This window comes from Anopheles moucheti, chromosome 3 (genome assembly GCF_943734755.1).
Source record: "Anopheles moucheti chromosome 3, idAnoMoucSN_F20_07, whole genome shotgun sequence".
In the NCBI taxonomy this organism is placed as follows: Eukaryota; Metazoa; Arthropoda; class Insecta; order Diptera; family Culicidae; genus Anopheles; species Anopheles moucheti.
The window spans coordinates 9,598,161-9,614,327 of record NC_069141.1 but is presented as its reverse complement, the minus strand read 5'-3'; the positions used below and the strand labels follow the sequence as shown (position 1 = coordinate 9,614,327).

The following is a 16,167-nucleotide window of genomic DNA, read 5'->3' as shown; positions in this document are numbered from 1 at the left end:
AGCTTGTGCGAAAAATGTCCCAAAATTGCTCATAACCGTTACAGCACGTCGTAAAAGGCAGTCTGCACATCCAAGTGTACAAATGTGTTACGATCGGTACGGATAAAAGCAAACCACCCCTGGTTCCGTGTGCGACCTTTCGAATTTGGCAGCTGATCGAAAGGCAAAGTGACATAAGTTTATATCAAACGAAGCAAAAGTGGTGGAAACCCTAACCGGAGTGCAGCGTTCACAACAGGCAAGGGAGGATCTTTGTCGAAGTTCTTCCAACCGAGGTAGAAAAATCGAATCAGCAAACAAAAATTAACCAAAGCATAGCGAAGCATCGCCTGCCCTAAAGCGGTATAATACGCGCCGAAAGTGAAGTGTTACTTAACGACACCCATCATCTTGATCATCATCAAGCCAAGGGGGTTTTTTTGGCAAGTACGTGGAAGTGTACGGGATCGGAACCCCTATCTGGGGATAATTTTTTCACCGAGCAATTGAGCTGTACCGAAAGAAAATAGCGGAGAAATATGTAACCCAGCGGCGCAAACGGAAAGCGAGAGTGAGATAAGCGAAAGTGATTGGTGCGCACAGCTGTACTACCAGCTCATCGATTGCATGTGTGGCACGATACGGTGCGTTCGGATACGCCATCGAAACCGTACGCGGGAAAACCCGAGTAATCAAACTGGTAAAAAGAAATAGAAGAAATCCGCACACACCCCCTCTTCCGCTGGGCATGTTCATACTGTTGGTGCAATCCAAAATGCAGCAACTTCCGTTCGCATCGATTGGGTTGGTTTTTATTTTGCTGGCAGCGTTCCAGAGCATTACGGAAGGTAAGCAATTGAGAAGCTTTTGTTGGCTGGAGGTTATTTGCTTTTTTCAGACTCTTTTATTTCAAAGTGTTAAAGATAATATTCTGGAGTGTTTTTTCCTCTCATTTATGTGTTGCTTCATTACACGCGCGATAAACCCTGCCTGTTTAACGACGCATACACAACGCGATGGGACCGGTTTGCATCTACGTTTATAGCAACTTCCAGCGGACTATTAAAAAAATAGATCATTTGACCTTGCTCTATCGCTTTGAGAGATCAAACAAAAAAACTTGTAGACAACTCGTGAAGGAAACAAAACAAGAAGCGTTGCCTAACAAGAGTCTTTCATTAAATTAGACAACAATTTCATGGTAAGCTATGTCTAAAGCCACTGAGAAATTGAGAAATTCTATATTGAACAATTTTCAACAAGCCTGACTTTCGTATCACAAAGAAATAGTCAATAGCGAAGCACTCTTCGCATACATTCGTCACCGTATCGGGTGCGACACCACTAACCCACTGTCCCAAGCCCTTGCTGTCGTTGCTGATACAGCTCGAAACACTTGTCAACCCGAAATTTGATCGCACCATCGAACAACCGAACCATTTCATTTAACACGCTCTTGGCAAACGGTTCAGGTTAGAAATAGCTCCCAATAGCTGACAGCAGGATCTTTGCGCTCCCCCGAGCCGATGGTCACGATTTCTTTCCTTTCAAGGTTAACGGCGATCCACCCCGTTTAGACTGTGCCAGTTTTCACTCTCGATCGCGACCAACCGAACAAATCATCGCGATTCGTTGATGTAATAGCCGCACACAAAACAGCCCAGGGGCCACTTTTTACTACCCCTTCCTTCTGTTTTCTTGTTTTCAAACCAAACCCCAGACATGTCGCATGCCTGAATCGTTGGTTAATAAATACCCGCCAAAACCTTCCGTCCAGTCGTCCGGATCCGTTATACACCGAATACGAATTATGGTGTGCCCTCGTTCGTTTTGTTTGGGGGGGGAGGGTGGTTTCTTTTCGTTGTTTTGTGGTAGATTCGGGTCCCGAGGATTGCGCAACTAGGAAATGCACGCCAGACTCCTCACACTGTTCACGCGAATATTCACCTCCGGACGAGAAGAACAGGAATTGGCTCCAAACACACTGACATCAACCTTGGCGAGGGTTGGCCGCTAATGGTCTGGAGCCCGCATCCGCAAAAGCTAGATCGGGCTGGGCTAATTATCGGTCACGGGGCAGTCGAGATTGCATAGTGTAACCGGTCATTTCAAGGAACTCCCTGCGTGCCAACAGGGTGAGCGCGGAGGCTTCGGCACGCATGGTTAAAAGTGAAAGGAACTCATAACCGGAATCTATTCCACAAACGGGGCAATAATCTAACGCTTGCCGCGCGGCCACGGAGATCACGTCACGTTGTAAGAGTTCGGAAGTTCATCACCAAACGTGCAGAGTAATTTACCGTCTTTCGATATCTTCGGTAGCGGAGGGCTTCGTGCCGTAAAGCTCTGGAGAAAGTTCTTGCGGGTCGTGACGATGCGATGCTCGCTGTGCTGGGGTAGTTTGAGTAGCTATCGGTGCGTTACTGATTCATGCCGGGTGCATCATGATGCAATCAGTGTGCAATGTACGATCCACCTTGGCAAACCGGCAAGCCGTGAAAGGGCATCGAGGTGGGGCCTAGCTCTTCAGTGCGTTGTAATGCTACACGCTCACAAGCAACAGCAACATGGTCTCGAAGACATCCGTCATACAGCACCGTCGACGCCGTCTGCTCGTCTTGTGCTGTAATATGCGAAGCCCGCAAGTTATGCTGTAATCGATGATGGTCGCCACTGACCCGACCGTCTCCACTGAGCTGAGCTACCATAAGCACGATGCAAATACTAGCAGCTCCCGGGTTAGTGTGCTGGGTTTTTACCGGCAGCTTTATCCGGCTGGTAAACATTTCTCACCGTGCATTACATCTTTTGACATTTTTGGCGTTCCATTTTAGTGACCCACAAAGCGTACTTCCTCGGCCGACTTCATGTGAAAGTTTTTAAAAGATAGCATGGCATGGCGATGACTCATGCTCCAGACAAGTACGTGTTGATAAAGGTTGTTAGAGTTGCTTTGCTTTCTTCAATTAAAATGAAAGAAAGCAGCCGCTTGTTTCTGCGGCGACTCTGTTATTCGCATTTGAGAGCTGTGTGCACTTACCCACTTTTGACATTAAAGTGTGTTATTTTTTGCTGTCTATACCTCACACGGTCGAAGATATCACATTACTCATCAAAAAGTTCGTTCACGGCTTTTAATTACCTTTCGAATTTGTCTTTCCAATTCACAAGTAGTAAAGCTAATGTGTGCATCATCATTAAAACTCTTCTTTGTTTGTGCAAAAGTTTTCATCCTCCCAATTACTCCTTCCATGCCTCAACGGCCAAAAAAAAGACCCAAACAGTGAAGACCATTCGCCCCTCAAGCAAACAAGAGCAATTTAGTTCCCACTCGCATAACGCGTTCACCGCTTAATTGCGCATTCCAATCTCGACGCGTTGCGCCAAAGGTCGGCCGGAATTAGACGCTACTGTGTGAGGATTTCGAGCATGGCACAACAGTAAATCTCTCCACCGTGAGTTGATCACGTGCCGTGGTTATACAAACTCGCGCGCGCACACACATCGGTAGTCACAGTTCCCCGGAGGTGCACTGATCTAGTAAGATCAATGGTGGCAAGATCGTTTGACGCCTGTCTAAAACGCACGCTGAGGTCGTCGCTCGGCATTGAGGTTGAAGTGACAAGGCTACCAAACTGATCAGTGAAATGGAGTGTCATGCTTTGCAAGGACATTGATATTGGTCAAGATATTTTTCGTAATTTTATCAGAGCTGTTATATAGCTCGTTTTATTTATTATAAAACACATAATCATTGACACACTAAACTCCTTAATCGGAAAATTTTTCAATGCTTCATAGACTATTAACCAGTATGGCTATACATATTTATACCTTGTGCCAATATGCTCCACCATTAACTAGCATCAACAGCGTAATCATCGATGTTAACTGCCACAACAGCATAACCTCCTTTAAATTCTTCACGACAGCAATTAAATGACAATTTTTTCCACAATTACGATACAAACGGACGAACAAAAAAAAGACGCCCACCGCAGGTGACCGAGCATTAAAATGCAGCATAACGATGCGTGATATTTACATGCTTCTGGATTGAAGTTGCACAACCACTTCCATTAGGAACCCAGCCCCGGCAGTGATTCGCATTCGTACAACCAACTTATCACATCCACTCCCCGGCAACTCTCCCCGGTCTAGTAAACGAATGTCTGCAGTTAAAAACCCGCGGGGTCCACGAGAACGGTCGCCTGTGCCAATAATGTCAATTTTTCATTAAACTCATCTCGTAATCATATTTAAGTTATACCCTCACCGGTGTACGCTTTGTGTGTACCACGCAGTGCTGTGCGAGGCCTCCTCGGGATGTAGGTCAATTATTACCTTCATGAAAATGGATGCCTGCCGCTAGCAATGATCGTTTAGTTGTGGGCTTGCCTCTATTAAAGGGTTTTGTCGCAATATCAATACGATCGTACAATCCGTTGCGAAGTTGTGCGAGACAATCCGTGCAGAACACAACGTCGTCTTTGCCAAGCCTCTCAACGAGTTCGAAACCATGGCTACGAAGTGTCTAACAATGTGTATACTTTTCCTCTCAATCTTATCATCTCCAGCTCAGAAGCAGGAAAACAAGAATGTCTTCAACACTAGTTCGTGTCTGGAAAAGCCTTACCGTTGTCCACATCCACGGATCAAATTCTATCTGTATACGCGCCGAACCCAGCAAAACCCCGAACTGATCGATGTGCTCGATCCGGAATCGCTGTACTACACGCACTGGAATCCATCCCATCCGGTGAAGATCGTCATTCATGGGTTCGGTGGCGGACGTAACCTGTCGCCCAGTCCCGACATGCGAAAGGCCTACTTCACCCGGGGGAACTACAACATCATCATCGTGGACTATGGTTCTGCTGTGACGGAACCGTGCCTGAGTCAGATCGAGTGGGCTCCTCGGTTCGGAAGCCTCTGTGTGTCACAGCTGGTGAAGTACATCGCGCATCATCCACGCGGAGTTCCACCGGACGATATGCATCTCATTGGATACAGTGTCGGAGCACACGTGGCAGGCCTGGTGGCGAACTATCTCACCCCTGCCGAGGGTAAGCTCGGACGTATTACCGGGCTCGATCCGACGATCTTCTTCTACGCGGGTTCGAATAACTCGCGGGATCTTGACCCATCCGATGCACACTTCGTGGACATCATACACACCGGGGCCGGTATTCTTGGCCAGTGGAGTCCGGGTGGGCATGCAGATTTCTACGTCAACGGAGGCACTAGTCAACCGGGTTGTGCCAGTTCTACCATCTTCCGTAAGTGCGTTTGTTTGTTCCGGTGTAAGCAGTCAAGTAATTCTGTCGTGTGTGTATTTTCAGAAACACTCGCTTGTGATCATACGAAAGTGACGCCATACTTTATTGAGTCGATCAACAGTGAACGAGGCTTTTGGGCAGGACCATGCCCAACGCTTATATCCTACCTGCTCGGATGGTGCGAGCCGAAAGACTCGGATTACGTCCTCATGGGAGAACATCTCTCTAGACAGTGAGTAACTGAGTTCCATTCTTGAATTCTCGAAATGTCTTAATCATGTGTTTACGTGTTTTTTTCCAGGGCCCGAGGTGTGTTCTACGTTACGACGAATGCCAAACCACCGTATGCTCGTGGATTTCCGGGCAAAAACCGACGCACGGCCAAAACATCCGACTACAGTGGCGTCCGACGAAAGTAGGGAACTCACCAAGAGAACAAGCAACTAATGGTTAACCATTCGTCAAAAGCTACATGGTTGTGATATATAAAGCGGACGACAGATGAGAGACACGTTACCATATTCCGTTCCCAACAAGCTGCCAAAAAAGGGTAGTGGCCATCTGCCCAAGAAATGGATCGTTTCAGCACAAAGGCAAAAAAACGCTCATGACGTCATCATCCTAATGAATTTAAATTTGAAGGAAATTTAATTTTCTCTGCCACAAAGAATAGAAAAATCAACGGCAGCTAATTAAGCACCAGCAGAGGGTTAGTATTAGTAGCGAGTAGGAGAATGTGAGGATCTTAGTTTAAGGTAGGGATTAAGCATTCGTAAGTGCGATCGTCGCCATTCTACAGCGACTTGGTTTTGGATAGAGGACGCTAGATGAAACCTTCACGTGGGTGGAACGAATTTCGTTGGTCCATCCCATTCGCTATGCAACGCAGCGCGGTAATGAATTACTGCCGTCCTCAACAAGCGATGGTAACGTTGGCCAAGAACCTACGCTTCTACGCAATAACGTCAAAGAGAATCGACCTAAGGTTTTAGCGTAAAAGAGTACATTGTACATAGAGGGCGAACCTAAGTTAAGGGGGACTATGTAGCGGGTTACGGTACGTCATTTCGGATTCGGGAAACTCTGGAACGCCAGTTGAGTGTAAAGGAAGGAAAAATAAAGCACGGCCACTGTTCGGAGTTGATTCATTTCAACAGTTTAAATGTACGCACTTTTATTTTTGGATGTTTGTGTAGCGAGTTGTTTGCGAGCGGATGCATAGGATCATCTGCCGATCTCTGTTCTCAAACTCGACTGCCACACGCGTGCTGCTTTGCCAAGTTTGTCGTTTTTCACTCGATTAGTAGGTGGTAAGTTTCATACACTTCGCTAAACACGCTATTGCCAATAAGGGATACTTAACTATTAAATGTCATAATCATATTTTTTGTTGTTGTCCTTCTGTGTGTGCTTTCGAACGAAGTGGGTTTATGTAGGTTTTGTTCGCTTCCTTTCCACCGGCTGAACCTTTCACTGATGCTCTCATCATTAGCATCCCTTACCTAAGCCGACACACCTACTGACTTCGCCACCGTTCCGCGTTTAGTTACGATGATTGATTATGATGCGATTATAACAGCGAGACGATTTTACTTATTACTGTCCTGGGCTGAACTCTTCAGCTTTTGGGGAATATTCGTTATCATTTTTTAAACATTGTTTGCCTATAGTGAAGAGAAGGAAAGAAAGGTGCCACATACATGTGGTAGGTTATGGTTTACGGCCCCTTTTTTTTCCTGTTAGTTCACCTTTCCCATTTTGCATCGTTTTGTATACGTTTTAAGTATAGTATAGTGGCTTTTTTTTGTATATATCCAATGTACAATGTTTGCTTTGGCTTTCTAGCATGCCCTCGCAGATATTTACTATTCAACGTTTACAGCTATATTTATATATTTATATATGTATATCAACGAAGTGGCACTGTAGCACACCCGTCACTATAATATTAAGTACAATGCCGCTATGCTGCTACTCCGGAAACAACGAAATTACAACTAACCGAGCCACTGGATGGCTCGGGGGTTTTTTTGCGATGATGTTTTGCGTAATATTCTTGTATTGTTGTGGCGGTAATAACATTACCATTTTGGGATATCCGACAACCGCTGGGATGGTGTTGGTCCGAGCTGTAACAGCTCGATAACCTCCCTATTCCGTCAGCCTGTCAGCCTTCAATATCCTTGAATTTGGGTTTTTTGTTTATGGAACCGACAGTTAGTCCACAGTTCCGTCATACTTTTTTATATATATTTCAATTAACAACAACAGCTAGAACGACATCTGTGATTGAAAAACAGTAAAGAAATTCAGTACAACATAACGATCAAACGAACCGTACATTTATAATACGAGTCTCAACAGTAGTCTGAATAGTCTGAACGTTCGAGCGTTATTTCGTCCTTCTTTTATGCTTACACAACTACGATGCCTAATCTGCTTAATCATAGTGCTACGAACGCTCACGCGTTTCATACGCTCCTGCGAGCCATGTCCTACTCACCTGCTTCACGCATACGCACTACGTTTTTTGGGAAGGATACACTACCAGAAAAGGGAGGATGCAACAACAGCTGTGATTGTCATCCTGATAATATGCGTTCCTGGCATACCAACTGTTCGCAGTGCCCCGCAGCAAAGGAATCTTCGTTGGGTGCCTTAATATTTGTATCGGCCTAAACTACTACGCGTTCCACCTGCTCTGCACGGTTCAGTAGGACCAGATGGACCAGAGAGACAGACAGTTCGGTGTCGTTTACATTCTGTCCCCCAATGATTACGGGCTAGACTTATGTTACATCTCTTAGTTGGTCAAATAGCGAGTGGGGTAACTGAGGTCATGTACAGTGACACTGGCAGCACTTCTGTCAGTGCTGCCAGCGAGTGGTTCAGGAAGATGTGTGTGTTTGTATGGGTGGTTCGAGAGGGAGGAACGATCAAACCATGGTCCGGGTTGTGTAATAGGAGCAGTTACAGTTCGGTACAGTGTGGGTATACAGAACGATGGGGAACTAAGGCCTACCTACTGTCACTAAAATTTCAATTGATCGCGTATAGGGGTCACGTTTCCGTAAGAGACATTTTGTTCAAAGTGTTTTAATGTTCGTTCGAAATCATACGTTATTACAACTACCAACATCGATCATTCCCAACACTAGCATTACAATACCCGTTTGTTGGATGATTCCGACAACTCCACGAGCCGCCCGACACCAACCGAGAAGATGTTCGGTTCGGGTCGAACGGCCCGGCAAGAGCTGCCGTTTGTCTAGGTATATACAATCTTAGCCGGATACGGGTGGTTTGTCTGTTTATCATTATCGATGCCACAGTCTCAAAACCTCCGGTCCAAACCCCGGAACATGTGCGGCAAAGGATCGTAAGGAGGGTTACATGTTTTTCGCTGTTATTGTTTCTTTTGCTTTAGAGTTCCAATTCTCTTCCCGTGACAAATTTGGATGGTTGCCAATTAGATAGTGTACAACGACAATCTTCCCCCCACACTCACAAAAGGGCAATCGTTTCCCGCCATCGGTGTGGTGTTACATGACCGGAGAGGTTTTCAACGTGCATCGCTACTAATTAGGTTTCACTTCGTATTGCAACGATTTAAACTTTTGTTTGATGAGCTGTATATAATTCACTATATCACGGAACGGCTTAGCACTATTTGTTTGGATGTTGCCTTACAAGCTAGGCGTTGTTTAGTTATTGTTTCACTGTCACATTCGCAGTACTCCGTTCGTGCATATCGAACGCTTATTGAGCCTTACCACACTAAAAACTCAGGAATCTAAATTTATACACTTACATCAGCGACCGCTCAGCGTACGCTTCCTGCAGCTGCCAAGTGGTTTATAATACAAGCCTACCGCACCACGACATATGTCGGTAAAATAAAAATATCCAATTTCAACAACTAAAACCTGGTAGCTAGATACTTTACAGGAAAGCCCATCGGCACGAAGCCACTGTCGCCTTATAACCTACGCGGGGTCCGGTTCGGGCTATTACGCCCGTACCGTGTTTTATTATTGTCGCCACAGCCTTTGAGAGTGAGTTGACACCTCAAATTTAACTCTTCCTCTGCTAGAAACGGTCAGAAAACATACAAAACAAAAACATAAAAGTTACCTAATTACACGATCAGCTACACAAGCAGTACGTTGCCATTTGCGCCCTCGGTCAAAAGAGTTCAACGCGTGTGATGAGAGGAACGCAATGATCGCGCCCCGCCGAGGAACCACATTAGCGGTACATTCAACTTTCTTAACCATCCTTAATTAAGTTTTGCTTGCCGGATATTTTACGTGCGTCACCACACTGACCGTGTCGAGCTACTCGTTCACAAATTGACACTTGGTTTTTTTTTTCATTATTTTATATTTTGATTTGTTTCTATAGACAGATTTGTTTTATCGGAACAGCTGGAGGCAAACACTGTATTGGCAGGGGGGATTAGTTTGAATTAAGTTCCTTAACTTCATGCTCATCTCGTAACGTCTAAGTTTGATTGTTGCTTCATAATTCCTTCACTCTGCAGTACTTCCTTCGGGCCGGCAAGGATGCTCGCTGCCGAATAAAGCTACAGACGCGATTTATACCGTTCCAGCATAAACGAAAATTTTAAATTAGTGCGGCGCCTTAACAATTGTGTCTCATTTGTGTGTTTTGCTTCGCTAGTACTCCCTGGCAGGCAGTAGTCGATAGTACTCATGCTGTGCTATTTTGTTGCTATATACGATAATATTATTATGGCGCACGGCATATGGATGTATATAGTTAATATAATGTCAGTTTGGTGTGTATGTACACTCGTCGATTGGTTTTGTAAATACAATGTGCATCTTTTGCTATGTTTTTAGCTATGTTTTTTTGTTTTGTTAGTTACTATCTAGTGTTGTAATTGCTTAAGCAGGGTTAAGTTTTATTTTGTATTTCAGTTTCGCTCGATTGGCTTCCCTCAATTCCGCCCTTTCGCGGCTCCTGCCTACGGCGTTACGTTTTATAACGCAACGTAACGCATTGTTGCCATTAAACGGAAAAAACAACGAAAATTAAACATAACTCGAACACCATCTTACCAGCTCCGGTACTCTAATTCATGCTAAATGTTACGGTTTTCTTCATGCGAGCAGGTCAGTAGGTACGCTCTGTGGGATTTCCGTGTAAGTATGTGTCCCTCGCTTCCGGTTGTACCGGTTCCTCGCTGATGGCGTTCGGGTAGGCGAACGGATTGTTGGCCACGTGCTGTTGGACCGCACCGTACGACACCGTCTTGGTGGCGTTGATCTGTGCCATTGGATCCGTAATGCCACCGGCGGTTCCGCCGTCACCGGCGTCGTTGAAGGTGGTTTCCTTCTCGTAACCGGAACCAACCGGATCCCAGGCCCGTTGTTCTTCTACCGTCGGTTCGGCCCATGGTTGTAGCTCACCCGACGCAAAAATCGCGTAAAATGTAATGCCAACCAAGTGTACCGTGGCTGCTATCGTGAACACCGTTGACCAGCATGATTTAGGCTGTGGGAAGAGAAAAGTCGTAATTCAAGCGAATTCCAATTCCTTTGCACATTTAATTTAATAGTTAGTTCATCTTTAGTTCATGTCCCTTATATCATCATTATTTTATATCATTTCATCAAATATTGTCATGTCCTAGCCCGCCGGTTTGGGTTATTTCCAATTATTACAAAATTCCATGTCTTTAAAATTTTTATTTCTTATCCTCATAATGTTGTAAGTCAACTCAAAAATAAATTGTGATTTAAAATCGATTATTATATAACTTTTATACTTCGCCTTACAAAATGATAGCTGCATTAAATCGAGTATTCCTAATAGGAAACGCAACCGTCAATATTTGCATCCTTTTCAATTGCTTGTTTGTATGGAAACAAGACAAAAAGCCACAACAGTCGATTCAGCAAAATATTATACACAAAACGACAAAAAAACCCTTCTTCACAACCACCGACAATGGCCGATTGAACCGACGGCGTTGGGCGAGAAAACAGCCGACGCCGCAAAAATCACATCCCTTGACAATGGTTGCCATATAAGCAACCCCCACCATGTCAACAGTTGTACAGTTTCAAGATTTTAAAAGCCATATCCTTTCCCGACCATAGACGCGCCCGACCAGGATACGGCAGATCCGCTAGACTAGGGGTTTGGTAAACGCTGCTAAAAAGCCCTTCACAATGGAGAGAACTCAGTCGACCCGGAGCGTATCGGCAGCAGTGTAGGGTTTCGCTTTGTTCCCGCCACGCAAGGGAATGCCGTTTTGTTCGAAGTCATCGGGCATGTAACATCGTAACAAATTTAATTTATTTCATTGAATCAGCTTCAGCGCCGCTAAACGCTAACTAAATGATAGGGAAGCCGACGGAGTAAAACCATCGTCCGGATGGGAAGCTGCTCGATAGCGATAGATGAAGCGAATGGTGGCCTCGGCGCGCATAATGCATTTGCTGATCACAATCCGATTAGGCGACAACTTACCTGCCCCCGTGTCAGGTGGTCTATCGCGATAGGACAGATCAGGCCCGCTATCGTACCGATGCCGTTGGACATTCCCATCAGAATACTGGCGTAGCGTGGAGCAATGTCCAGATGATTGACGTTGTAACCGGATATGGCGAACCCGCTGAAGGCAACACCGAGCGTCAGTGCCGTCACTGCACCCATCTGCGGAGTAGAAGTGCAACCGGTGAGATATGATTGAAGAAGAAAAGGCCTTGGATGAATTTGGTATGTTGGTGTCTACTTACAGAACTGGTGGCATGTGCTACGACCAAGAAAAAGAGACCTTCCAACCCGAACCCTCCGCAGTTGAACAGCTTCCGCACGTTGGTGGTCGACAGGATGCCAGACTTTCGGATGTGATCCGCCAACATGCCTCCGAATGGTACGATGATCGTCATCAGTAGATGGGGCAGTGCACCCAGCAAACCAGTCTGCGGAAACCAATACAGTAAGACAGCCACAAAGTTATTTCCTGAGTCCGCATGATATAGGAATGCTCAAACTCTTTACCTCCTCAATCCGGAAGTCGAACGAATGCTTCAGATAGGCACTCTGGTACAGTACCAACAGATAGAAATTCCACGAGCGGCAAAAGTTCGCCACGATGATCGCGTACACGGGCATCGACGTCAGGAAGTGACGCCACGGTGTCGTTGCTATGGTCGGCATCGGCAGCTGTACCGATTCGCCGAGTGACTTTTCGATGTACTTCAGCTCCTTCACGGAGATGGTTGGATGTTGGCGCGGTTTCTCGAACGATAACCACAGCCAAAAGCAGTACCATATGAGACCCATCACGCCGTAGAAGTAGAACGGGGCGTGCCAACTGATCGAGCCGGTCAGAATGCCGGACATTGGCATGCCTATCACGACGCCTGCGTACGAACCGCTGAAAGCCATCGTTGCCAGCCGGGAGCGCTCGAGCGGTGGGGCCCAGAAGCGCCAGATACCGTGACAGGCGGGATACGTTACACCCTAGTGCGAGAATCCAAACGGTTGAAACATACGCATGAGCTCGTACGGTTTCGGAAAGTCTGCAAACTTTCTGACCGACCGATCTACTCACCTCCACCAGACCCTGCAGGACGCGTACCAGAATCACAACGGTCGGATGCAGCATCATGGCGCCCGGGACGAGCAGATTCAGAAAGGCCGAAATAGCGATGGCCGTACCGAAGATTCGATTTGCTGGAAACATCGACGCGAGAAAGCCGCCCGGTACTTGCGTCACTAGGTAGCCCCAGAAGAATGACGAATCGACCGCACTCTCCATCGCCACGGTCCAGTTGTACTTTACCGACTGCAAAGTGTTAGAAGACATTAAGATGTAACAATGGTGTGGATGCAGGATGAGATTTTCAATATTTTACTTCAAACTCGCAGCTATCTTTCATTTCCAATTCAAAACCCCGTGACGTTAAAAGGCAAAATATGGCCATTTCCCGTTGTTAAATCAAGCCAATGCAACCGGAAATCAAGCGTACTTTCCACCATTCGACACAATAGTATCCACCCGGGAAACGAACCCTTAAAGTCATCGTGCGCGCGGGAACAAAAAACTCGAAACGACATCCGTTAACGCATCACGATTTGCGCCCTTCGCAGCGTGGCGTCGATGAGTTGTCCCGGCCCGGGGTTTGTTGTCATTTTCTCGCTTCTTTTATGCTCGTTTCCGGCTTTTCCGGTCGACTTCTTTATCCCGTGTCTTTGCTTCCCGCGATCAGACATCCCTGGGTTGGTCCTTTTGCTGCGCTGTTGTTGTTGTTCCTATCTTACCGAAGCTCCAACCCCTGGCTGATGGTATCTATGAGCGCCGTTCGGCCGGAACCCTCCCTCAAAGTACCTTCCACTGCTGTGCGTATCAATTGGGAAACCCCCGGCACAATGACTCATGAATAAAAAATTATCATCTTTTGTCGTCGCATTTCTAATAAATGCTTCCATTATGTTTGACTCCATAAAATTTCATATTTTTCCTGATTTACTCTACCCAATTTTCCCGCTTCGGCCATTCGTTCGCATGTTGATGAAACGTCCTGCTACCTTGCGCTGTGCGAACTCATCCGGAACAAGGTAAAGGGGGGTTGGAATTTTCGGGCTTTTGGGGCCTTCATTTTGTCTGCTCATTATCTTTTATTTACGTGCGTATGAAGGTATCGATGTCGGAGTTATTTCATCACGAGGTATAAAAGAGAACTCACGGCATTTACTTCTAATGCTTATTGTTCTTAGTACCCCAAGGTTCCAAAACCTGGGCAAAACAGGGGGGGTCTTAACGTGACCTTAAGACCTCCAAATGGGTCTCGAAAAAAAACCTCTGATTAGAATACGTGACCAAATGAACCAAATATGCTTACCGGAGCCCTTGGTGCTATTTCGACCGAAAACACAATTTGCTCATCATGCAGTGCGTGGCGAAATTATAATCGAAACATGCCGATCGGACAAACGCCCCAAAAGGGACATCAATGACACGTGTCCCGGCCGGATGAATAATTACGCACGACAAAAGCCAACGCTCACCGGCAAACGGGTAGGTATTCGTTAATGGAACGGCGTGCAAATTGCTGCCCGTGCTTGGGACGGAAAAACTTGATGAGGGATGGCATACGCCGTGCAACACTTACCCCGTTCTCGAACTGCAGCTTGGCCATGCCCATGTTACAGCGCATACCGAACGAAATGATAAAGCCTAGGCAGGTCATCAGCGAGATCGTGTAGCGGGTCGTCTTGATGCAGGGACACTCCGCGCGAACGTACTTGTCGACGTGGCGCAACGGTGGCCGTTCAATTTCCTCGAACGACATCGGTGAGTCGTTGCCGCCGGTGTCCGTCTGGTAGGCGCCACCGACGGCTGCCCCATCCATCTGGTCATAGCCTTGCTTGGTTTCGAACTTTTCGAACCCAACGCTGGAAAATAGGAAAAATGGAGTTATCAATTTGAACTGTTATAAACTGTTATACGAATAGGGTAATAATTCGTTTTACTTCTTCAATATTTTGTCCTGTCTTACAATAAATAATATATACTATTAACTACTAATGAAAGATGTTTTTCCCCCAAAGAACTCAATCATCTTTCGCGTATAACATTTTCCTATCATGTTTGCAAATCTTCGCCCAACTTCCAAACACTCAAACAGCTGTCAGCAAAACGCCTTTCGCGCCGAAATATAATTGAGAAAATGAAATTAAATGAAAAAGACCCACTTAATGTCATTTCCGTGCACACAAATGTCTTTCGGCTCTTTGCGCGCGAACGGTATCGTTTTCCGCTCACTTGGATGTTCCATCCTTTGCACATGGAACGAGTTGGGGTTCGTTGGGGCGTTAGAAGATGCTAGACAAGACGTTGTACCAAGGCAGTGGCCTAAGATGCTGGCCCACTCACACAAAGAGCACCGGCTGTCTGATGTAAATTTGCTTCAGCCCAACGTGGATCCTGTTACCTCCCTGGGAGATGATGGACGATGTCGGTTGTGCTGGTAGTCAGCTTCTAACCACCGGCACACAGTGGGACACAACGCCATTCAACCAGTGGGATACGAACAAATCGCTGCTGAGTGGTGCTCTTCAAAACGAGATGGAAATGAATTTTCCACCTTATACCGACTGCAAGACAAAGCGTCCCAATGTAATTGATAATTTGTCTACCTCAAATGCCCTAGTCTCTGCTGATTGCTGAGTGTGAACACATACTCGTAATCCAGAAAGGTTGTAAGAACGGTTCGTTAGAGAGACTGTGGATTATGTTTATGAATCATTGCTAGCGGGTTGTTGGAGAACTTCGTACAGCTCTAATAAAACCTCCCCGATATGATTCACTTTAACGCCTCTTTTTTCCTTCCTAACACAGTGCAACCCAGTATTGATTGCGCCCATGCACGGTAACAAGCAGAAACACTCTAAAATCAGGCTTCCACAACTTAACCACAACAAATCGTCTGCCTTACAGCATGGTTTACGACGCGCCATAAATCGTCATAAATATTTCTCTCGCAGCAAGAGTAGGACAACGACCACCGGAACGTGTGCCGCTTACATCACGCAGCATAAAAAATAATTGATTTGATAAATGTCATCCACGCAAAAATGGGTGCCAAAATACTAGAGATCGGTGAGCCACCGTTGTTAGTATATCCCGTCGGCAAAACATGATGGCGAATGCAATAAAGTTATCCTTTTATCTCGGCGCCTCGGCTAGACTTCCTCGGCATAAGCATCGTAAGGGTGGCTTCTTTTTTTTGTCGCCTTAGATTAAACAAAATTCAGAACATGATATTTTTGTTTTTCCTCCTACTTTTCATCAAGTTACGGCCAACTAAAATCCATCCAGATTTATGAGTACAGACATCGGTAGGGGAGAACCACTCTACCGAAGGAG

General features: G+C 46.0%; 2 protein-coding genes across 2 annotated transcripts in view; one reads left to right on the top strand and one right to left on the bottom strand.

Annotated features, from left to right (window-relative positions):
- Positions 1 to 727: 727 nt before the first annotated feature.
- On the top strand, positions 728 to 5,677 carry LOC128304398 (inactive pancreatic lipase-related protein 1). Its single transcript, XM_053041584.1, has 4 exons — positions 728 to 827; positions 4,557 to 5,258; positions 5,322 to 5,490; positions 5,560 to 5,677. The coding sequence occupies exons 1-4, from the start codon at positions 728 to 730 to the stop codon at positions 5,675 to 5,677; spliced, it is 1,089 nt and encodes a 362-aa protein (XP_052897544.1).
- A 2,084-nt stretch (positions 5,678 to 7,761) lies between these two features.
- LOC128301772 (vesicular glutamate transporter 1) overlaps positions 7,762 to 16,167 on the bottom strand; it is a 28,019-nt gene continuing 19,613 nt past the window's right edge. The window contains exons 3-8 of the mRNA XM_053038401.1: positions 14,411 to 14,693; positions 12,850 to 13,083; positions 12,294 to 12,758; positions 12,029 to 12,214; positions 11,760 to 11,945; positions 7,762 to 10,778 (exon numbers count right to left, since the gene is read on the bottom strand). Of these exons, the coding sequence (XP_052894361.1) occupies positions 10,398 to 10,778; positions 11,760 to 11,945; positions 12,029 to 12,214; positions 12,294 to 12,758; positions 12,850 to 13,083; positions 14,411 to 14,693 (1,735 nt within the window). The 3' untranslated portion in view covers positions 7,762 to 10,397. The remainder of the gene's footprint in view (positions 10,779 to 11,759; positions 11,946 to 12,028; positions 12,215 to 12,293; positions 12,759 to 12,849; positions 13,084 to 14,410; positions 14,694 to 16,167) is intronic.